The sequence below is a fragment of the Pogona vitticeps genome, chromosome 6, assembly GCF_051106095.1.
Source record: "Pogona vitticeps strain Pit_001003342236 chromosome 6, PviZW2.1, whole genome shotgun sequence".
In the NCBI taxonomy this organism is placed as follows: Eukaryota; Metazoa; Chordata; class Lepidosauria; order Squamata; family Agamidae; genus Pogona; species Pogona vitticeps.
This window is the reverse complement of record NC_135788.1, coordinates 49,745,020-49,770,162: the sequence shown is the minus strand read 5'-3', so window position 1 is coordinate 49,770,162 and position 25,143 is coordinate 49,745,020. Positions and strand designations below refer to the sequence as shown.

The 25,143-nt window shown below is 43.3% G+C and overlaps 1 protein-coding gene across 4 annotated transcripts in view; it reads right to left on the bottom strand.

Annotated features, from left to right (window-relative positions):
* NEK11 (NIMA related kinase 11) overlaps positions 1-25,143 on the bottom strand; it is a 185,290-nt gene that overhangs the window by 108,507 nt on the left and 51,640 nt on the right. For 3 of the 4 annotated variants that reach the window (XM_020806878.3, XM_078377349.1, XM_073003497.2), the window contains exon 3: positions 5,228-5,393. The exons of the other annotated variant lie outside the window; for it this stretch is intronic. In XM_020806878.3, coding sequence (XP_020662537.3) covers positions 5,228-5,393 — 166 coding nt within the window. The remainder of the gene's footprint in view (positions 1-5,227; positions 5,394-25,143) is intronic. 4 annotated transcript variants of the gene reach the window in all.

Here is a 25,143-nt window from a genome sequence, read left to right as displayed (position 1 = left end):
CAATCTTTTAAAAATCCCCTCAGACTTATTTAGACCCAAGGCCTCCACTCCATTCACGCCTGTTCTCTTTCTGTTAGACTGGATCTCTGAGATAGCCACTTGGTCTCTCAAATTCTGAGGTAAATATTCTATTTTGTGTAGGTATTTTCCCTTTTCAAGGACTTCCCTCAGATCTTGGTTTACAAATTCTGCCACTAAGTCTTCTCCTAAAAAGACTCTAATACTCTAGCAGGTCACCAACTTATTCACCTCAGAGCCATACATCCTTCTACCTAGGAATACCTCACTCTCAAAATATTAACTTTTCCATTCTGGATTATTTCGTATCCCTTTTACTAGCACACTGGATTATTTCGAATCCTACTATTGGTCACCAGTTTGTTGCGAACCCTGTGTCCCTTATTTATTATTCCCTCACAAAGGCCCACAGGTGTGTTCCCTTTATACTGCCACCAGTGGATTATCTGAACCCACAATACCATTAATGTATGACTGGACACTTGTCTTGTGAACAAACAAAAACGTATTTATTGAAGTGAAACAGTATTCCAAACAGTATTAGAAATCTTTCAGGTAATCAAAGTTCATTGGCCTTAGCTTATCAGTTCCCTCATTACTTTGTTTCTCTTTGTTTACAGTTTAATAAATACATCACCAACCTATCTTTTTCTAGTCAGTTCTTTTTATCTCCTCATCAATTCCCTAACCAGTTCCTAACTCATCCTTATCTCATCCCTATCTCACTGCTATCTATTTCTATCTGATTCCTCTCTGATCCCTATCCGACTCTTCCTCCTTCAGCCAAGCCTCATATATCAATTGACTCCGCTTCTTGAGATCTCTGATAGGCTTGTGCAAATAATCTCTTGAGCGTGAGTGGCAGGAGTGATAGGGCCAATAACCACAGTGGTACTAGAAGATGTCGAAACAAAACACCTCAGTCAGTAGGAAAGTAACTGAATGATGGGACCTCTGGACCAGTGAGTGAGACCAGTTGACGGTGCCACCAGAAGAAGTCAAAAAGGTGCAATGTGCCCAAGGGAGACAAACGCCCTCATATTAGGGGAGGGAGAGATCATCATGAGTGGTCAATTGACCAGATGGGCGGGAAATAAATAAATAAATAAATAAATAAATAAATAAATAAATAAATAAATAAATAAATAAATAAATTGTTACAGCATCAAGCCATATATATAAAACAAAATTAAATGCAGAGCTTCAAGTACTGACATATACTGCAAAAAGCCAAATCAAATAAGCAAAAAGCAATAAAACTACAAATATAACAATGTAAGACCAATGTCTAAGTTTGGCTATCTATTCTGGCTACTATGGCATGACGCCCAAAATTTCACTACCAGTTCTGTAGTAATCCTATTTTTATCAATTAACAATTGGTTACAGTAGTCCGAGTCTGATTGGCTAGTCATGTCTTTCAAGAGAGGTGTAATATATTTTCCTCAAAACTTGTTATGCTTGTTACATCTGAGCATCATATGCTCAATGGATTCTATCTCACCAGATCCACAAGGGCAGCGTATCTGTTCCCTTGGGATCTTCTTAAACCTGCCTTCCAACACCGCTGAAGGAAAGGCCTCACATCTAGCCAGAGTAAAGGCTTTGCTAAACTTATATGTCTCAAGCTGTGATAAATACACCATGGGGAGCAAGCCATATTTGTGCGTGTCTATCGCTCTAAAGTTGGGGCATCTACTGAGATCTACCTGTCTTTCCATGTCCATTATTTTCTGTTTAAGGGCAGATTTTGCTTCATCCCATTGCATACTCAGTATTGCTTGTGGAGAAAAGCCCATAACTTGCAATTTGTTTAGGACTGCTTTCAACCACTTCGATTGAAAATTGTCCTCTAGAAGTAGATGGGTTAATCCCTGTAATTGATAATTTATTTTAAGCCAGTACTGAAGGGAGGCTAGTGTAATTTTGGCTAGCTTTGTTAGTGAGCCTGCCTCTAAACGAATTTGTGCATTTGGTACGCATCTTGGAACTTCAAGAATTGCTCTAAGAAATTTAGTTTGAACCCATTCTATTGGATAAAAACAGCTAGATGGAGGCCCTATAAAGGTGCCATAGAGTATCTGGCTGACCACCTTTGCCTGAAAGAGTTTGTGGGCTGATGGAATATTTCGACCCTCTTTGGAATAGCAGAACCTTAAGATGGTATTTGCTGTTTTTTCCCCTTGGGTAGCTGCATATTGTATATGAGCCTTTCTGTCCCCAGTGGATTGAAGGGCCATACCTAGATATTTAAAACAGGAAACCTGTTTGAGAGATTGCCTATTTATAGTCCAAGACCTTTTCTTTTGTCTTCTACCAAAGGCCATAATTTTTGTCTTTTGATAATTTATTTCTAATTCCTTCATTTTGCAGAAGTCTGCAAATTTCTTAAGGGCTCTCTTTAGGCAGACTGGAGTTCTTGCTAAAAGCATGGCATCGTCCGCACAACGAAGGATAGAAATATGTCTTTGATGTAATTTTGGAGGGTGGAGACTAGGAGAGTTCAGGTATTCTACTATGTCATTTATGTATAAATTAAACAGAGAGGGGGGCAGTAAGCAGCTCTGTCTTACTCCTCTATAGGTGTTAATTGGTTCTGTTAAATCTCCTTTCCTATTGAGCCTAACCTGGAGGTTGGTATTGTCATGTAGCATACACAACAATAGAAGTCATCGTTTATCTATTGAGGTGGCTTCTCAACTGGCCCATAGTTGCTGTCTCGAGATCAAATCGAAGGCCTCTTTCAGATCGACAAATGCAGCATATAATGAGGTCTGACCCTTTGATGCATCTTTCTCTATAAGGTGTTGAATAATGAGACAATGGTCCATAGTGTATCTACACTCTCTAAAACCAGCTTGCTCTACAGCTATCCTATTTTCTTCAACCAGCCAAGTGTCAAGTTTATCCTGAAGATGCCTAGCATACTGTTTAGCACAAATGTTTAGAAGACTAATGGGGCGATAATTTGCCGGCTTATCTCTTAGCCCTTTTTTGAATAGAGGTACAGTGGTGCCCCGCTTAACGAGTGATTCGTTTAACGAAGAATCCGCTTAGCGATTGAGTTTTTGCGATCACATAACGATGTTTTAAATGGCAAAACATCACTTTGCGATGATCGGTAATCGTTTTGCTTACCGATTATCGCATAACGATGTTTTAAGAAGAGCTGATCGGCGGTTCCAAAATGGCCACCGGGTGAAGAAAATGGCAACCCGCAGCATTTTCGCGCCCTTTCCTCGCTTACCAGGCAGCGAAAATGGCGGCCGTATTGAGGATTTCCGCATAGCGGTGAATTTACAGCCCATAGGAACGCATTAAATGTGTTTTAATGCGTTCCTATGGGCTTTTTTGCCCCGCATAGCGAGGAATCCGGATAGCGATGATTTTTTGGGAATGCATTATCGTCGCTATGCGGGGCACCACTGTACTATTATTGCAGTATTCCATTCTGCAGGAAAGAGGCCCGTAGAATTGATATATGTAAATAATGCTGCAAGGAAAGGAGCCCACCAGTCAATATTCTCGTTGAAGAGTTCCGGAGCAAACCGTCTGACCCTGGTGCTTTACCTATTTTCAGTCAGGCAATATGGAATATAATTTCCTCTTGGGAAACTGGTGGCCAAACCAGTAGAACATCAAATTCACCAGCTGAGAATGGTATTGGAGGAAAATCTTTATAAAGCTGATTATAAAAGGCAACCCATTTACACTGGGAGATTGGAGGATCAATTTGGCAAGCAAGGTTTTGTTTCTAAACAGTAACCAATTGGCAGAACTTGGAAGAATTTTTCTGTTTCGCAGAAATAAATAAATAAATAAATAAATAAATAAATAAATAAATAAATAAATAAATAAATAAATAAATACTGGAGACATTGCCAATGTGAAAAATGTTGCCAGGGAACCAGTGAGACCCCTCCTAGGACCTGACAGTCCAACCAAAGTAGGCAACAACTATTTCCACAGCAGCCTTCCAAGGAGTCACATCCTCAACTGGTGTGCCAGACACTTGCTCAAGGGTTCCTTCTACTGCACTGACCATTTCAGTAACTCCAGATATAGCAGACCCTGACAAGGCAGAGGCAGAGGTGGGAGGCAGCCATATGCCATACCTGCTATCACACACCATGTCTGGTCCACCTCCATGGAGTCCTCAACCTCATGGAAGAGGTTCATCCTCCCTCCCTCCCTGGCCTGGGAACAAAGAGCACTGCTTCCAAAAACTTAAGAGTTAGTTTAGGGCAACCCATGTTCTTTTTCTCTTTGTCTGATGTTCTTCACCATTTGTTGATTTCTTATCCAATTTGTTTGTTTGCTCATTTATTTATTTTATATGCCACTTCAGGGAACATGAAACATCTCACAACTGATAAAAAACACAGTATAAATATCACATTTAAAAAACAATTAAACACTATAAAGATTTTAAAAAACAATATTAAAAACTATTTCAAAACATGTAGAAGTTGTGAATAAACTTTTATACAGTGGTGCCTCACATTACGACGTTAATTCGTTCCAGCAGAATCGCTGTAGAATGAAAATGTCGTAAAGCAAAATTAAAAAGCCCATAGAAACACATTAAAACCCAGTTAATGTGTTCCTATGGGCTGGAAACTCACCGTCCAGTGAAGATCCTCCATAGCGTGGCCATTTTCGCTGCCTGTGCAGCAAGGAATCCATCCCAGAAAACAGCGGGCGGCCATTTTGTTTTCCCAGTGGCCATTTTGAAACCGACGATCAGCTGTTAAAAAATCATCGCTTTGCGAGAATCAGTTCCCGAAGCAGGGAACCGATCATCGCAAAGCGAAATTCCCCCATAGGGAACATTGTTTTGCGATCGCTTTTGCGATGGCAAGAACATCAACGTCAAGCAGTTTCATCGTTAAACGGAGCGCCCGTCTTGCGGGGCACCACTGTATGTTGAATAACCCCATGTCTTGAGTCATGGAGGGGACCTCTGGGGCCACTTACAAAAGGTAATGTACTCCCCTCAAAATTTGTAAGCTCAACAGGGCTTTTGTAAATGATAGTCTGAATTCTGTCACAAACCCCTAACAGGAAATGGATTTTTAAAACTCAGCTCTAGACACCAATGGAAATGAATAATAATAATAAGAGATTTGATACAATATGGGAGTTTCCTTAATGATTTTCTGAGAAGTACTTATGCAGCAGCTCCTGAAAAATAATACAGTGGCCTTACCTCACAGTATTCCGTGATGATACAAAAACTTTCTCCCTCTATAAAGCTGGTGTAAAACTTGACAATGGCTGGATGGTCTAGCTTGGACAGCAACTGTGCCTCTAAGTTTGCTTCTACAGTTTCATTGGGCTTGAGGTCTCCCACAGAGATCTCTTTCAAAACCTTCCTGTTAACAAAAAGAGAGGGTTTTTTTAAAAAAAATATAGGTTGCTTAAATACTAGGCCTTTCCCCTGTGGTCTTTATTCACTTTTAATATAAAACACGGATACTACTGAATTTTCTATAACATAAGTCAGGGTGCTGGGTGTTGTCCTCATTCCATGTTTTCCCAGACCCGATCTGTGCCAATTTTTAGCAAATGAATACAACAGCAACACCCTGCGGCCCAATATTTTACTGCTAGGGATGGGGAGATGAGTTTGTGCACTTTTCTACCTCTTGTGGCAGATAATTTATTTGTGTTTGGGTAATCTGCACCTTGATTTTCATTAATGAAAGCACCACTTGCTGCTCTGCCTCAGGTAGGAAAATAGTTTAAACTGGCCCTGCTGTCCAGTATGTTATTGGGTCTTTTTAGGACTTTTGTGTCTAAACTTTAAAATTTTCTGTCAAACCGTCCTGCCCACTTTTGTTTATTGCTTTTGTTTATTGTAACTGGAAAATTAGTGACATATAGCCTCTTAAATGTCTCTTGATTATCTTCCCTGAATTGCATTAGTTTTGGTTTTCATCTCCATGACATGAAGGGTTAGAAGACTTTGGCTAGAAACCTGTTTGCAGAAGTTACATCATGGATCTCTGGTGATGTCATCAGCCCTGGCCCTGCTGCAGAGTTTTCAGCTTCTCTCCCTCCCCCTGTCCATAGGTATCCCTTTCATCCTGAGGCAGCTTTAAGGAGGGGAAAGGGGAATGATTTAAAGCTGGAAAATCATTATCATGGTTCCTGGCCCTGCCGCTGGGACTGACAGCAGCAATTTTCCATGTTTAAATCATCCTTCCCTCCTCTTCTGCAACCCCCAAAGGCTGCCCTAGGAGAAAGGGGACCACTAGGGATCCCCATACCCTAGCAGGAGGAGGAATGGGATGCTTTTAATTTCATGAACAGTCCTGCAGAGATTTGAGGCATAGCTTATGCCAACAGGATTCCATCCTTTATCTTTTAACATTTAACAACAAAATTATTGTTAATAACAGCCACAAAACATCAAGCTAAAGATGGATGGACAAGTCTCTTTTTGGTCTGTGCCACCTTTGCACATATTCAATCTGTTCCAATTTTTTTAGTTTACATTATCTATTGTGATACCTTCCTTTGGAGCCAGGAGATACACTGGAAAATCACAAGCACAAAATCAGGTTATGTAATCAACACAGTAATCCAGGGATGCAGATCAAGTTCACAAACACTGAATTCCTCAAGGTAAACCTGCTCCAGAAATCCCATCATCCAGTAATAGTGAGTGACCATCATCTCTAAGGTCACAGCCTGATCCAAAAAAGGGTGTTGAATCCAGATACCTATGTTTTTCATGTTCAGGAAGAAGATCAGCAGGAGAGGCAAGATAGAAATAGCCACTCCCCAGGAAGATTTATTTATTTCTGCTGTCTTCATTAAATAAAGGATATGCCGCTAGAGGCAACACAATAGCAATTGCCTACAAAAGCTGTCCTAATGTTGAAAACAGCAATTCTTCATGATCTCCCTAACCTTTTATAACTATATTGATCAGTTATTTAGAATGGAAAGTAGAGATGGCCATGAACCTGAAAAACATGGTTCTTGATGGTTTGTGGTTAGCCACAAACTACAACCCACCATGAACCAACCAGAAAACTGAACTGGTTCGCAATCAGCTGAGAGGTGGGTGCACGTGCAGAGACATCAACTGACTTTCCTTTAAGAAGTCTGCATGTTGCCTATGGGCATGACACCCAGGGACCTAGAAAGGTAGCAGTGGTGGCAGGAGAAGATAGGCTAGGCAACCAGGGCAACAGAAAGGGGATGGGCGGAATCCCATTTTGCCAAAGCAAAATGAAGCACCAAGGTGAAAACAACTCAACATTTCATTTTGCTTTGGCAAAACAAGATGTCACGTTCCTAGGGGTTTCAGAAGGCAAAAGTCCAACAAGCCAATCCAATATCAGAAGTCCAGAAGATACAAACAGATGCCAAAAACACAAACCATAGCCAGGAGCCAGAGTTGAAAGCAAGGTCCAAGATAAACAGGAGCATGGATGAAAGCCAGAGTATTCACTTGTTGTTTCCAGGCCATCTGGGTGCAGATTTTAAAGTAGCAGCAGTCATCTAATTACTAGAAAACACTTCCTCTTGCTAAAACTCAGGGCTGATCGACCTGATGTTCCTGTGGGAAGCATCCATGTGAGCCTCAGATGTTTGTGTCATGAGTCTCTGCCGAAGCTTATCCCTCACACTGGAGGAGGAGAATCTGGTGGTGATTCAGCTGTCTGTGATTCTGACTACCCAGCATGTTCCTCAGCTGTAATGAACTCCTCAGATTCAAGATCTTCTTCGGCTGAATTAATGACACTGCCCCCCCCCCCGCAGGGCTCCCCCCTTCAGATGGGCCGGGTCAATCAGGATAGCTGGCATGGAACTGTTGCACGAGGTTGGAGTAGTGTAAGTTGCTTGTGGGTTCACATGATCAACTCTCTGGGCCATAGCTGTCCCAGTCCCCGAGGTACTGAAGGCCCCCCAGTGGATTCGTGAGTCTAGGATCTGATGAACCTCATATTCTTCCTCACCATTGACCAAAACAGGTGCAGGCAGGGGTGGAGGCTGGACAGGGTCCAGTGCCACAACAGGGACAAGGAGGGACCAATTGAAAACCGGGTGAATACAGAGAGTGGCTGGGAGTTGTAACTGAAAAGCGACAGGGTTGATTTGATCTGAGATTAAATGAGGCCCCACAAACCGAGGGTAAAACTTGTGCGACCAGCCAGGTCAGCACAGATAATGGGTAGAGAGCCAGACCTGGTCCCCAGGTTTCAGAGGTGGGCCTTCTTGCCTTTTTCTGTCTGCTGTCTTGTAGGCATCCTTAGCTTGCTGAAGTTGCTTTCAGAGCAAATCTTGGAGAGCCTGCAGTTTGCGTACATGGGCATCAGCAGCAGGAACTATGGTCAACAGCAGGACAGCTAGGAAAAAACAAGAGTGGTATCTATAGGTGGCTGCAAATGGGGTCTGTTTTGTGGATGAATGTATAGCATTGTTGTAGGCAGACTCAGCCAGGGGTAGCAAGGTAGCACAATCATCCTGCTGATAGCAGGTATAACAATGTATGTACTGTTCAAGGGTGGCATTAGTATGCTCAGTCTGTCCATCTGTTTGAGGATGGTACGCCAATGATAAGTGCATCTGAGTACCTAAAACTGGTGTGCAAGGCTTGCCAGAACCGGGAGGTGAATTGGGAGCCACGATCCGAAATTAAGTGTGTCGGGAGCCTGTGTAGATGAAAAACATGTTGAAGGTAAAGCTGAGCTGTTTCAGAAGCTATGAGAGGCTTGGGGCATGGGACAAAATGAGCCATTTTGGTGAACAGGTCAACTATTACCAGAATGGAGGTGTGCCCTTATGACTGTGGGAGGTCAGTGATGAAGTCCAGAGATACTGTGTCCCAAGGGCCGGCTGATATGGGTAGTGGATGTAGCAGCCCTGGAGGTTTGGCTGGTACGTCCTTGGCTCAATGACAAACCTCACAGGAATCAACATAACAAGCAACATCAGCACGAACCAGGGAGCACCAGAACTCCTGTGTGTAAGAAGTCTTATACTGACCAAAGTGTCCTTCAGGAGGGGAATCATGGGTCAAGTAGAGCACGTTGGCTCAGAGGGGCCCTGGAGGGACATATAGGTGCCCTCAGTGCAATAGGAGACCCTGATCATTAGCAAAGTCTCCAGCAGAGCCCTCTTGGAGTTTGTGCAAGGGTTGCTTTGCCCAGGGATCTTGGGCTTGGCTGGCCCAAATTTCCTCAGCCAGGGACAAGTGGGTTGTTGTGGCTGCAAAGACTGAGCGTGATAAGACAGATGCGATCAGAGTCTCTTCAGAGGGTGATACAGCATATTTTGGTTTGCAGGAGATGGCGTCGGCTTTCAGATTCTGGGTCTGCAGGATATAGATAATGCGGAAGCCGAACCGGGAGAAGAAGAGGCACCACCTGATCTGGCATTGATTGAGGCGTTGGGCTGTCTGCAAGTGTTCCAGATTCCGGTGGTCAGTCAAAACTTGGACAGCATGACGGGCCTCTTCAAGGTAATGCCTCCAGACCTCGAAAGTGGTTTTGATGGCCAGGAGTTCCCACTCCCAGATAGTTGCATTCTGAAGGTGTGATCTGCCGGGAGTAAAAAGCGCAGGGCTGCAGTGTGAGGGGTCTTCCCTCTGGGACAGCACTGCATCCAGGGCCACACTGGAGGCATCTGTCTCCACAGTAAATGGTAGTTGGACATCTGGATAACGCAGGATTGGCTTGGTTGTAAAGCAAGTTTTCAGGTTGGTGAAGGCATGGTCTGCCTCCGTAGACCAAAGAAATAGCTCTTTGGGCCAGAGAATACAGGTCAGAGGCGTGGTGATGTCCGCATAGGCTGGTATAACTGGTGGTAATAGTTCGCAAAGCCGAGACACCGCTGCACATCTTTACAGTTCCAGGGCTTCTGCCAGGTGAGAACTGCTTCCATTTTCCTTGGGTCCATCTGGATCCCTTGGGATGACACAATGTGACCTAGGAACTCGACTTCCTGCTGGTTGAACTAACATTTCTCCAGCTTGGCGTAGAGTCAGTGATCTCATAGTCACTGTAAGACTGGGCAAACATCTTCTGTGTGCCGAGCGGGCTTTCGGGAGTAAATCAAAATGTCATCCAAATAGATGATCACAAAGTAATCAAGCAGTTCTCAGAAGATGACATTCATGAACCACTGGAATACAGTCAGAGCATTGGTCAAGCCAAAAGGCATGACCAAGTATTTATGCTGGCCATAACGAGTCCTGAAAGTCGTCTTCCACTTGTCGCCTGCATGGATTTTCACCAAATTGTAGGCACCATGGAGGTCCAGTTTAGTATAGACCTGGGCCCCTTTAAGGTGATCCAGGAGTTTGGCGATCAATGGCAGAGGGTAGCGGTCCCAAATGGTTATTTTATTCAAGGCCTAGTAATCATTGCAGGGACGGAGGTCTCCATGCTTTTTTTGACAAAGGTAACAGGTGCAGACAGGGGTGACATGGACAGCCGTATGAATCCCGTTTCAGGTTTTTCTCAAGAAAGGCCCGCAAGGCCATGAATTCTGGTTCGAACATAGGGTAGATCCACGCTACAGGGAGGGGTGCTCCAGGCACCAAATTGATGGCACAATCATAGGGTCGATGCAGAGGTAGCTGGTCGGCCCCCTTTTCCTCGAAAATTATAAGCAAAGTCCCTGTATGCCGAGGGTATCATGGAACTAACTGTCAAACCTGTTGTCAAGCCAAGGTGGCCGGTTGAACAAGATGTGGATATGGATCCCTGAAGTGCAACTCCCCTTGTGCCCAGTCCACTGGGGGGTTATGTGTCTTAAGCCAGGAAAGTCCCAGAATGAGAGGAAAACGAGGCATACATGCAACACTGAATTGTAGTTGCTCCTGATGGTGCTGAATCTGGAGAATAACCGGAGAGGTCTCTTGGGTCACTGGGCCAGAGCAGAGGAAACACCCGTCTATGGACTCAGTTAGGGTTGGGGTCTCTTTGTCCTGTACAGGAATCTGGTGTTGTTTCACGAAGGCCATGCCAATGAAACAGCAGTCGGCCCCAGAATCAACCATAGCATAAACAAACAGCCAGCGCCCATCCGGTAAGCAAAGTTTCACTGGCACAAGGAATGGGCCCTGGATATTAACATAGGGTTCAGGGGACCCATCTAAGTGCCCCACATCTGGGGGTCCACTCGGACATGGGGCAAATCTTCTGCTGGCAGCGGTAGCATGGAGCTTGGGACGTGCTGCTTGACGAAGCAGCCAGAGGCGAAGTGTCTTGCTCCTCCACAGTACAGGCAGAGATTCTGTAAACGGAGTCAAGTTTTTTCCTCAGGGTGAGGTGTGGCTGAGCAGCCCCTAACTGCATGGGCTCAAAATCCTCTTGCCCACTGCTAAAGGGCATCAGGAGTGGCTGCAAGCGATGGGAACTGTCCCGTACTAGGCGTCGGTTCTCTAGGCGGCCATTGATGCGAAGGCACAGCGTGATTAGTTCTTGCAGCATATTGGGTCGGTCTACATGTGACAGCTCATCCAGGATATCATCAGCCAGCCCCTCCATATATTGGTCCATGAGGGCCACCTCGTTCCATAGCAAATCTTGAGCCAAGAGTCTGAACTCAGTGGAATAATGGGAAACTGAACTTTTACCCTCTTTCAGGGCCCGAATCTTCCTATTGGCAGTAGCAGTCATCTAATTCCTAGAAAACACTTCATCCTGCTAAAATTCAGGGTTGGTTGACCTGATGTTCCTGTGGGAAGCATCCACACGAGCCTCAGACCTTTGTGTCATGAGTCTTTGCCAAAGCTTATCCCTCACTCTGGCTACTGAGGGAGGAGAATCTGGTGGTAATTCAGTTGGCTATGCTTCTAATTGCCCAGCATTTTCCTCATCTGTAATTAACCCCTCAGATTCCAGATCTTCTTCATCTGAACTCATGACACAGGATCACCAAACTGGGTCAGAAACTGAATCACGAATCAGCCCAGTTTATCACTTTTTCTGATTTGTGGTTCCCTTTGGGCCCATCTCTAATTGTGAGCTCTCATTATTCCTGCTTCAAGCAAAGGTTTAAACAAAACTTTCCATACTTTCCTCAGTGTGTTTCCATACCTATTCCTCCTACACCTAAGACACACTCTGGGGAGAGATTTTTAAATTGCTTAAGAGAATCCAGTGTGTTCTTTGACCCATTTTCTTTTTGAATAAGCAATTTCCATACTATGTTACAAGATGCTTTTGAAATTGCCCATTTCTGGAGCATTTTGGCACAGAATACGGAGGCTAATTGGAAAAACACCACAAATTTAATGCTCTAACACAGTGGTCCCCAACCTTGGGCCTCCAGATATTCTTGGACTTCAACTCCCAGAAATCCTGGCCAGTAGAGATGGTGGTGAAGGCTTCTGGGAATTGTAGTCCAAGAACATCTGGAGGCCCAAGGTTGGGGACCACTGCTCTAACAGACACATACAACTACTACTGTAGTTCTTATTATAGCCTTGATATATTAGTAGTTCAGGGAAGCAGGGTGGCAAAATCATTTTTAGTCCATTTCACTTCCAAGCAGTATACAAGTCTGACTTAGTGTATTCTCAACTGGGGATAGCAGTGTAACTGCGCTTCCTAATGTACATATCCATTTGATGCACAGGTTTACAATCTTATATTAGCATAAAGCCTTAAAACTTTCTATTTAGTGCATTTTTCAGAGTAAGTTTGAAATGAGGGCCTGTGGAGCATAGTGGACAGAATGTCCAACTGGGATTCGAATCCCAGTTGATCATAAAACCATTTCTTAAGTATCTCAAACACACCATAATTTGGAAGCAACTTGAAAGTATATAAAATACACATAGCTTGAAAAACAGTGGGGTAATATCTCCAGGAAACTTCTCAAAACAAGGTGGAAGGAAGTGGTATCCTGATGTAACCCAAGGAATCTCCACCACTTTATTATACACAAACACTATAATTATAATTTTAATGGAAGTGTAGGAAATAATCAATAAAAGTTTTTGTTGCATGAAAGTTTTATATACAAACATATGTTACGTGCACATCAAATAGTAGATTTTCCCATGTATATGAACCAGACAAATCTTAAGATATCAGTTTGTTGAGTATATAGATACCATAAATATAGATATAGATATAGAGCACAGTACATATTAGAGAGCAAAGGTATCTTCTCTTAATCATAAAATAATACGTATTTGCGAAGGCTTTCACAGCCGGGATCTAATGATTGTTGTGGGTTTTTCGGGCTCTTTGGCCGTGTTCTGAAGGTTGTTCTTCCTAATGTTCCGCCAGTCTCTGTTAGGAAGAACAACCTTCAGAACATGGCGAAAGAGCCCGAAAAACCCACAACAACCAATAAAATAATAATTTATTATGATAAGTGACCAGGAAGATAAGAATACATTATTTAGGTAAAAATCACATAATATCAGAGACATTGGTCAAGACATGTCACCGTCAATGAACTGTCTGGCTCTTTTATGACATTAAAGTTAAAAAGAAGTTCTAAGTTAACCAACAGCACTGAAGGATATAAAAACTTTCAAAACATCACAGCAGTCACATAATATAAGATGAAATTAAGAGACACATATAACTATCAATATGCCACTCCAATTCTCATAGAAAGTATGTTAAACAAGAAATTTCTAACAAGGGCGGGGGCACTCAAAGACCTTATATGATCAGGACGCTGTGGCAAGCTATTGTGGCAGTGCAGCATTTAGCTGCTTTACTAGTAATGTAAGAAACCTTATCCGTGAGTGTTTTGCCACAAAGCAAAGGTATACATTATCCACAAAGTCTGAATACACAAAAATATAAATTTCAGTATGATGAAAGCATTTCATATACTTTCAAAAAAAAAGTCAAAACAAAAAAGGAAGATAAACAAGATAAATCCTTGTATGTGATTTCCTCACTGTTACCAGCTAACTGATTTCCTCAGTTAGCTGGTAACAGTGTATGGATTTTTTATTATTATTTTTGGTACATATACTTTGACTAAGACCTATTTAGCAAACCTATAATAAAACATGGAATTTGCTTGTCCATGTCTCTGCAGACTTGCTCTGTGCTATTAAAATAGGTAGTATCTACAGCAATTTTCTCATCTTTGAGTTGACATTGTGACATTATTTCTTCCTGTTCACAGATCATGTCACTAAAACTGTCAAACAGAACGAGTAATCTTTAAATATCACTTAATACAAGATTTTTATGCACAAAAAAGCTGCAATAAAAACCTGACATGCCAGGACAGCTTGTCACCTAATTCACTCAGGGATTTTGATGCTGCCATCACTTGTCAAACAATGTGACAAATGTTTATCTTATTAAAATTCTATCATGGAACAGTAAATCAAGAACCTGTACACTTATAAATTAGGCACTGGTTCACTGCTACACAATGATACTTCATTACTAAATTGGCAGCTCATATTACAGATAATTGAAGAAACTTTACAAGTTTCAGAACTTTTGTTATTTACACATGCACTATATAAATGGATTATTAAAATATACTCAGCATAAGGAATTACATTTTCTCCCAATGCTCTAAAGCTTTACCTCTCCTTTTTTAAAATTTGTGTGAGAAAAATAAGCACTAAAATATACTTTGAAATACTAGCAAGATATTAAGAAATCTTTAACATCTATAAATTTCAGCTCACTTAATTCATTATGAAATTGGCCCCTGAATGTTCAACTATAAAGATCCTACTGAAAGGTACAAGAATATCACATATGACCCAAAGTTTTAAATGTATGTAAAAATGAAGAACAGGAGAGAATCTGGGCTGATTCATCTATGCATCACCACTTGATTTCTGTACACTTGTATACAGTACGTTTGACAATATATAGGAAAATGTGAGGCCAACTACCACCCTATCCAGAATCCTATAAATTAGCTACATCAGCATGTGCAATGATGTGAATGGGCCAGTTGTGTTGGTGCACGACAATTGTGCAATCAGCAACCCATTAACTAAAACTAATTTCCCACTGCAATCTATGCTAGCACAACTAATTAGATTCTAGTATAAGTCCTTATCACCATGCATTTCAACTTGAGTCAATATCAAAATGCTATTGATGATGCCAAATCCCTGATGGCCCATTCAGAAAGAACCACTGTGCTATCCAACATTTAACAAATACTGTTGGATCAGGCCAGATAAATCTTATCTAATATCTTGAAATGTCTAGTTAGTATTTTTGGGAAATGTGCCAGCACCATATAAAAAAATAGCCTCCATCCTTCCTGGTCTGTACAAATTAGTATTCGCCAGAGATTGCTCATGAGTCCTACTTTATAAAGAACAGTGCTTTCTTGGAAGATATTTAGCAATCAACAGGTGCTTGAACTCTTTCATGTTCAGCCAAGTTTGTATTTTTTTTTCTTGCTTATTTACTTATTTTCTAGTGTTACTTTTCTTTTTAAAGAAATTGTATACTGCTGATATTACATGTTCCGTGATATTTTAGAGCTAAACTAGGCAGTGGCTGTCAAGCAGTATAACATGTGTGTCAATCAAGATCTGCGTGATTCGTGACTGATGCCTAATACCAGGTGTTGACAGCAACAGCAGTTTTGGGAAGTGAGCGGGATGATTTTTAGCAAATATAAAAAAAGAGTCTTGGTCATATAACCAGAATGGTGTTATCTGCTGGAAAAGTGTGGATTGATGTTTATTTGTAGCAAATATCTTGTATGAAGGCTCCACAATTTGTCACTGTATAATAAGAGGTTGAGAGGTTTCTCAAGCATCTTGTGCATATGGAGCTGCATCAATAGGATTTCAGTGTATGGACGGTTCCCATGCCACCCTTGCTCAACTTTCATTTATTCAACAGATTACAGTAGTTTATTATCCCAATGGTGTGTTTTTTACTGATCACAACTAGAGATGGGGATATTCATATTGATATATGAATATCCCTGATGCAGCTAGACCTAATGAGGGTCCGGCTTGTTCTGCCAATGGTGCCCAGAGCTCTGCTCTCTTCCTGCTTGGTTGGCCACTCCAGGCAGGGGGCGGGAAGATGAGTCTCCCTGTGTCAGGATCTGGCCCACATCGCCCTGGCACCTGCAGGATCAGGGCCAGCCTGACCCAGGGATGACCTGGTGTTTGCAGGCTCAGGCCCTGGAATGTGTAGCAGCTGCAGGACTACTCATGAGGCTCACCTGGAAACCTGGAGGGAAGGCCTCTTTAAGGAGTGGTTCTCCCTCCCAGAACTTGCCTGAGCAACAAAGGTTTTTGGCCGTGCTGTGCCTTGCTGCTCCTGAGCCCCTGCATTCCAGTGTGCTGGCTCCTATTACTGCCTTGGCTCCTGTTCTTGTCTCTGCTACTCTCCTGCATCTTGGTACCTTGTTCCCGCTCTGTGCTCCCAGCCCTGTGCTCCTGCCTCTGCTTGGCCATGACCAACTGTGCAGTGAGTGCCTTTGGACTTGATACTCTATGTGGTGCATTGGGTTCTAGTGCCCTTGCCTCTGGTGAGAGGCATCACTGGCTGCCTGGGATATCCTGGACTGTGACACCCTGCATGGCTGCTGAGTGGACAGCAGAGTGAGAAGAGAGCAGAGCTATAGGCGCCACTGGAAGGATAAGCAGAACTGGCACCGCAGCAAGATCTGTGAGTGGATAGTCTGGTGCTGGATTAGGTCCAGCTGTGTTGAGGATATTCATCTCTAATCACAACATATTCCTGGAACAGGTATTTTGCCCAGCTCTTGGATCTGGGCACATGGAACCGCAGAGCCTCCATCTTGTTGGGATTTAGCTTCAGTTTATTGAGTTTATTATCCAGCTCATTACAGCCTCCAGAAATTGTTCCAGCACTTGCCAACCCCAACGATAAGGAGATGTAGAGCTAAGTGTCATCAGCATATTGATAGCACCCAATGCCAAAACTCCTAATGAACCCTCCCAGTGGCTTCATATAGATATTAAACAGAATGGGACACAGAATGGAACCCTATGGCACCTCACAACCTAATAACCATGAGGCTGAGCAGAAGTTCCCCAATGCCACTCTTTTAGAACCGATTCCAAAGATAAGAAGACCAACATAATACAATGTCTCACACTCCAATTTCACAGAAACTGTCAAAGAGGATAACATGATCAATGGTACTGAAAGCTGCTGAGAGATCCAGAAGAATCAACAGGACTGCACTCCCCCTATCTTTATCCCAGAGCACACAATCAGCCAGAGCAACTATGTTCATTTTGGTACCAAATCTTGGTTTGAAACCAGACTGAAATGGGTCCTAATAATCAGTTTCCTCCAAGAACATTTGAAGCTGTCCAGCCACTACATGTTCAAGCACCTTGCCCCAAAAGAGGATATTTGCAATGAGGTGGTAGTTGTCACATAGGTCTGCATCCTGTGAAGTCCTCTTCAGAAGAGGGCACACTACCAACTATTTTGAAGCAGAAGTCACCATTCCTTGCTGTAGCAGGGTATTTCCCACCTCCTGGACCCACCCTGTCAATTTACCCCTGCTAGATCTTATCAACCATGATGGGCAAAGGTCAAGTATACATGATTTAACTGTCCTGTCCACATCAACAGGCTGCAACAACTGAAACTGATCCTGCAAAAACTGACTAAATGATGCACTGGGCACTTCCCTAGACACTGTAAATCTGTTCCAAGTAAATATGAGTGTCTTTCTCTTCAAAGTGCCTAGCAAACATCTCACAGCACGTAACAGAGAATCTGCCTTACATTACCCTACAGATGCTGTACATGACAGCTGGAATGGCCATTGTAATGTGTTGATAATGATGTGTTGATGCTTTCTGTGTAAAAATATTTTAAAGGCATTATTGATGCACCAAACTGCAATTGATAGCATGCTGTGGAGTTACCAGGGACACTGCAAAAACGCTTATATGAGTTGCTATATTAACTTCTGTTTCTATAGCTACCTCTATGCTTTGACTTTGCTACCTTAGCTTATGTTACATTAGTACTAGCTTTGGCATAATAGCTGTATAGAATCTAAGGCCATAGGATCATGCTGTTTATTTACAATAGTGATGGTTTTTACTTTCAGTTATTATCTCTAAACTTACCCTCGGTTTCCCAAAATAATCTGAAATATACTTAGGCATCTAGGATACATTTGCTTCCAAGCCCCTCTCAAATATGTAGCTGATAATTGTTCACAATCTTTTGCTGAATAAAAACTAAAGCGTTATACATAACCAAGCCAATTATACATAATGATTGGGTCCAGACTTTACTAGCCAGAATTCTAGTGGGTCTGGCTTACCCTAAGCCTAAACTAAAAGCATTTCTTGCTCTTAAATGTAGTAATGTTAGTTTCAGTCCTATGAGAAAATATTGCTTATCGGACTACCCAGCTTCTACCGATTCGATTATTTTCATAATTAAATATAAACCGGCTTGGCACCTTACGATTATCTAGAGATCTGAAAATGTCTGAGGCAGAGGAAATAACCTTGAGGTAATAAAAGAAGAGACTGTTGTAGATTGTTGTCAAAGTCATATCTGCAGCCAGAAGTGATGGGCAGCTAATGCAATAAAAATCAGAGATCAAATTGATACCAAAAGAGAAAGGGGGAAAAGATCACATGGAATGCTGCAAGAGAATATTCCCTAAGGATAAATGGCATCTGCACTCTGTGTGTATTACAAATTTAAGCTTAGACAGCTGTGCAAAGCATATGCTAATATACAGAGACAAAAAAATGCCAAGTTCTATTTCTCTACAGCAGACTCTGCCAAGGAATCCCATCACACATCCTCAATCCACAGAATCATGCAGCATTCTTGTCTTGGGTCATCTGTTGGTTTTATGTAAATGAATACTGACAACACTTTTCTTCCCAAGACACCATAAAGCAGTCAGAACTGCTGATAATGTCTTATATGCATCAAAATTAATGAAAGGCTTAAACTTTCAGAGCAAAACCCCCCACTTTGTAAATGTGTAGCACCTAATTTAGGATCACTTTCTTTAAATTCACGTACATATCTGCAGCCTAGATCTGGAGCTGATGCTAGTCGGGCAGGAGAGGTTTAAATAATCCTCACACCTTTTTATTTCAGATCACATGCCCTCTCCCACACCTAGGAATTAGAAAAGATCTCCATTAATGTACTCAATATAGTAGATCTTCTATGATGGGGAAGGTGAAATCTGGAGAAACATTTAAGCCTCCTCCCTCTCACATACATGGTCCTGATCCTGATTGAAAAAATGCTTCAGAACTACATGACATATATTTTCATGAATAAAAAATTGGTAGCCATGTGATTGACCTCTATGAGTTACACCAACAAACCTTTAACAACAAGAATAATTTCATCAATTTGATTCTGACTTATAGTGACCTTTCCAGGGTTTTCTAGATAAAGGATATTCAGAACTGGTTTACCATTACCGTTTTCTGGGGGGTGCCCTGGGACTATGCAGCTTGCCGAAGGTCACAAAGGCCGAAAGAGTGTAGAATACAACTCTCAATCTATGACCGTAGCTAAACACATAAATTACTGAGATAGCAAACCTTTAGTCACAGCTACAGTGTATCACAGAAGTGAGTACACCCCCTCATATTTCATAAATATTTTAGTATAACTTTTCATGTGAAAACACTGAAGAAATGATACTTGGCTACAATGTAAAGCAGTGAGTATACAGCTTGTATAACAGTGTAAATGTGCTGTCCTCTCAAAATGAAGCAACACACAGCCATTAATGTCTAAAGCGCTGGCAACAAAAGTGAGTACACCCCTAAGTGACAATGTCCTAATTGGACCCAAGTAGCTATTTTCCCTCCCTGGTGTCATGAGACCTCTTAGTGTCACAAGTCTCAGGTGTGAAGGGGGAGCAGGTGTTATCGCTCTCACTCTCTCAGACTCACTCTCTCAGACTGGTCACTGGAAGTTCCACATGGCATCTCATTGTAATGAACTATCTGAGGACCTGAAAAAATGAATTTTTTCTCTACATTAAGATTACCAAAACCCTGAAACTGAGCTGCAGCATGGTGGCCAAGACCATACAGCGATTTAACAGGATAGGTTCCACTCAGAACAGGCCTCACCATGGTCAACCAAAGAAGTTTAGTGCCCGTGCTCAGCATCATATCCAGAGGTTGGCTTTGGGAAATAGACGTATATGTGCCGACAGCATTGCTGCAGAAGCTGAAGGGGTGGGTGGGTCAGTCAGCCTGTCAGTGCTCAGACCATATGCTGCACACTGTATCAAATTGGTCTCAGGGGCTGTCCTCCCAGAAGGAAGCCTCGTCTAAAGATGATGCACAAGAAAGCCCACATACGGTTTGCTGCAGACAAGCAGACTAAGAACATGGATTTCTGGAACTATGTCCTGTGGTCCGATGAGACCAAGATAAACTCATTTGGTTCAGATGGTGTCAAGCTTGTGTGTAGCAACCAGATGAGGAATACAAAGGCAAGTGTGTCTTGCCTACAGTCAAGCATGGTGGTGGGAGTGTCATGGTCTGGGGCTGTGTAAGTGCTGCCAGCACTGGGGAGCTACAGTTCATTGAGGGAACCATGAATGCCAACATGTACTGTAACATACTGAAGCAGAGCACTCACCCTTTGGAGACTGGGCCGCAGGGCAGTATTCCAACATGATAGCGACCCCAAACATACCTCCAAAATGAACACTGCCTTGCTAAAGAAGCTGAGGGTAAAGATGATGGACTGGCCAAGCATGTCTCGAGACCTAAACCCTATTGAACATCTGTGGGGCATCCTGAAACGGAAGGTGGAGGTGCCCAAGGTCTCTAACATCCACCAGCTCTGTGATGTCATCATGGAGGAGTGAAAGAGGACTCCAGTGGCAACCTGTGAAGCTCTGGTGAACTCTATGCTCAAGAGGGTTAAGGCAGTGGCGGAAAATAATGCTGGCCACACAGAATATTTTGTGCCCAATTGTCACTTAGGGGTGTACTCACTTTTGTTGCCAGCGCTTTAGACATTAATGGCTATGTGTTGTGTTATTTTGAGGGGACAGCATATTTACACTGTTATACAAGCTGTATACTCACTGCTTTACATTGTAGCCAAGTGTCATTTCTTCAGTGTTGTCACATGAAAAGATATACCATAATATTTATGAAATGTGAGAGGGTGTACTCACTTCTGTGATATACTGTAATTGCAAAAGGGCCAAATATAAAGCTACATAAAAGGAAAAAAAATCCCAATCTATTTTGAAGAAACCATCAAGGGAAATGTTCAGTGCTTGGTGATAATTTTATAATATTGGGACATCACACCTACCACTATCTCACCTCAACAGCATTGTTCAAGATAAAATGGTAAATATGTTGTTGTTAAATGACTTTCTTGAGTAAAATTAAAATAAGATACAAACTCAGACTTTTTTAGTTTAGAGAAAAGGTGACAGTGGGAAGAAAGAAAAATTATATATGATGTGAAGAAAGTGAACAGAGGTAAGATTTTCCCCTCATAATTGTACGATGGAGATGATCTATTGAAATGTATTGTCTATTATCTATTGAAACTAAGCTTCGGGATGGGGGAGCGATGAAGAGGTATTTTTTCACACAGCAAGAAACCAATTTCTTGAATTTACTGCCAGAATATACAATAAAGTCACCATAAAGACACATGGGGTGCTTCAAAAGGCAAATCAGAAAAAATCACAGTCTGTCACGCAATGGACTTTAGTCATGCTTGGTTATATGGAACCTTCAGGTTCAGAGGAAAAAAATACCTCTGACTGCAGTGTGGGGAGGCAGGGACTCTGTAGAAATAAAAACAATAAAGAATCTTGTGGTACTGTAAGGACTAGCAGTTCTTTGGCATGAGATTTTTCAGGCTAAAGCCCATTAAATACCTGTCTCTGAGAAAAAATAGGGGCTGCTTTCAAGCCCTGCCTATGGTCTTCTCAGAGGCAACTGAGTGGTCACTGTAAGAAACAGGACCACAAGCTAAATGGGCCTTATGCTAATTTAGCAGAACTCTCCTTCCTATATACTCTGGGGAAATGTTACAGTTTTGTACAGGGGTTTTTAAGTGAGATCACTTGAGTACTGCTGCAATTTTAAACATTTATAAAAACATACTGGGTGTTTTTTTTCCTTAAGCAGGTGAATGAACTAGTAGCCAAGGATTTATGGTAATACAGCTGGAGCCAGTTACAGTGACACATTATTTGGCCGCATTCTGATATTCAAAGCATAAAATGTAGTGGAAATAATAAATTAACTGCCAAGTCAAATGTAAATTTGCTACATGATTGCAAATCAATATGTAGGAACAAAAAGTCCATTTAAAAATGGATTGCAGTTGGCCTTGCTCGAGTAAGGAGATTAATCATCAAAGGGTGTCTGAGGGCATATGCTGTAAATTTAAAAGACTGATGCATTAACAGAGAAGGAGGGGGAAAGCAGTGACAGAAATGATGAATTCTGCTTATTACAAGAAGGTCCACTTTTTCATTCAAAAGAAAACAGATTTAATGTGGGAGAGATAGGAAGAAATCAAATATTTTGTTTTGATTAAGCAGCTGATTCATTATATTACACAAACAGAAAGATCTAATCCTTATGTTGAACATGTTGGGCAGCATGAGATCATTGTTAAACCTTGTTGGCCAGCAGTGGACTAAACACGAGAAGAAGAGAGGGGGACACACAACAGGTGGCATTTTCTGGCTTCTTCACATAGCAAACAGATCTCAGTCCTGATTAGGACTGAGGCAGAGATGGGCTGGCAGAAAAGCCAGGAATACTTGTGTTCTTCACAAGGGTGGGAGCAGATATGAACTTTGCATAGGCATGCATATTCAGACATGCTGGGGCATGGCCACACTCAACAGCTGCTCCAGAATACAATGAACACAGCAGAACAGAACAATGAGCTTATGTGGTGAAGTCAAAGTGACAGGCAATGTACTAGTATTTGGTGAAAGACTCTGGGAGATTATACTTATAGCCTATTGTTAGAAGCTGAAAGCATATTGGTAACAACACATGCTATAACTATCAGTTTTACAACACTTATAAATCCCTGCTTCTAATATTATGCTACCAGTATTTAGTTTGAGCTATTTGAAAAATGCACAAGGAGCAAGGAGAAATGGAAGAATTTGGAACTTTGTGTGGGACAAGTCACCATACTACGATCACTTGAGGCTCTGCCAACAAGAGATAATATTTTCATTTCAATTGGTTTGAGTGAAACCACTGCAAACTTGCCTCCACTTGTGTCAGAGCAAAGGAATTTAAACAGTACCTTACAGATAACCCATCACTAGTAGACGGAATACTGTTGACAGTATGGTTATCCAGTAGAAGGCTTTTCTTACCCTTCAGCGTTTGTAAATTACCCGTATTTTTCACTCCATAAAACGCACCTTTCCATAAGATGCACCAAATTTTTAGGAGAAGAAAACAGGAAAAAAATAATCTGCTTTCTTCTCCTAAAATTTGGTGAGCCTTATGGAGAGGTCCATCTTATGGAACACACCCTAGGGTTCTAGGGTCCTAGGGTGTGTTCCAGGATGCTTTGGAGACTCCACCTGCCCCCCGGGGGCCAGAAGGGGTGAAATCGCCACCTTCTGGGACTCTTCTGAAGCTTCCCAAGCCTCAGAAGAGCCCCCAAAGGTGGCGATTTTGCCCCCTCTGGCCCCCAGGGGAGGCAGGGTCAGTCTCCAAAGGGTCCTAGGGTGTGTTCCAGGACCCTTTGGAGACTCACCCTGCCTCCCCCGGGGGCCAGAGGGCACGAAATCGTCACCTTTTGGGGCTCTTCTGAAGCTTCCCAAGCCTCAGAAGAGCCCCCAAAGGTGGCGATTTCGCCCCCTCTGGCCCCCAGGGAAGGCAGGGTCAGTCTCCAAAGGCTCCTAGGCTGTGTTCCAGGACCCTTTGGAGACTGACCCTGCCTCCCCCGGGGGCCAGAGGAGGCAAAATCGCCACCTTTTGGGGCTCTTCTGAAGCTTCCCAAGCCTCAAAAGAGCCCCAGAAGGTGGCGATTTCGTGCCCTCTGGCCCCCGGGGGAGGCAGGGTGAGTCTCCAAAGGGTCCTAGGGTGCATTCTAGGACCCTTTGGAGACTCACCCTGCCTCTCCCGGGGGGGGAGAGGGGGCAAAATTGCCACTTTTTGGGGCTCTTTTGAGGCTTGGGAAGCTTCAGAAGAGCCCCAAAAGGTGGCAATTTCGCCCCCACTGGCCCCGTGGGGGTGGGGGGAGCATCGTAAGGGTCCTGGAAGGCTCACTCGGAACCTTCCAACGCTCCCCCCACCCCCCCACGGGTGCAGGGGGGTTAAAATCGCCAGCTTCTGGCAGTGTTTTGAGGCTTGGGAAGCCTCAAAACACTCCCAGAAACGGCTAATTTAACCCCCCCCTGCACCCATGGGGGTGTGTGGCAGCGTGGCAAGGGTCCTGGAAGGCTCCCTCGGACCCTTGTCACGCTGCCCCCACCCCCCCACGGGTGCAGAGGGGGTAAAATCGCCACCTTCCAGGACCTTTTGAGAGGCTTTCAAGCCTCTCAAAGGTCCTGGAAGGTCTCTATTTCGCCAGAAGCTGGCGATTTTAACCCCCCCCTGCACCCGTGGTGGGGGATGGGGCAGTGTGGCAAGGATCCTGGAAGGCTCCCTCGGACCCTTGCCACGCTGCCCCCACCTCCCACGGGTGCAGGGGGGTAAAATCGCCACCTTCCAGGACCTTTTGAGAGGCTTGAAAGGTCCTGGAAGGTCGCTATTTCGCCAGAAGCTGGTGATTTCCCCCCCCTGCGCCCATGGGGGGGTGGGGACAGCGTGGCAAGGGTCCGAGGGAGCCTTCCAGGAGCCTTGCCATGCTGCCCTCACTCCCCCACGGGTGCAGGGGAGGAATCGGCAGCTTCCAGGACCTTTTGAGAGGCTTTCAAGCCTCTCAAAAGGTCTTGGAAGGTCGCTATTTTGCCCCCACTGGCCCTGTCGGGGGTGGGGGAGTGTCGCAAGGGTCCTGGAAGGCTCCCACGAACCCTTGCTACGCTGCCCCCCACGGGGCCAGTGGGGGCGAAGTCACCACCTTCGCTCCATAAGATGCACAGACTTTCTACCCCTCTTTTTTTGGGGGGGAGTGAGTCTTATGGTGCAAAAAATACGGCAGCTTGCTTTGTTTTGTGCCTGGTCTTCAGGAT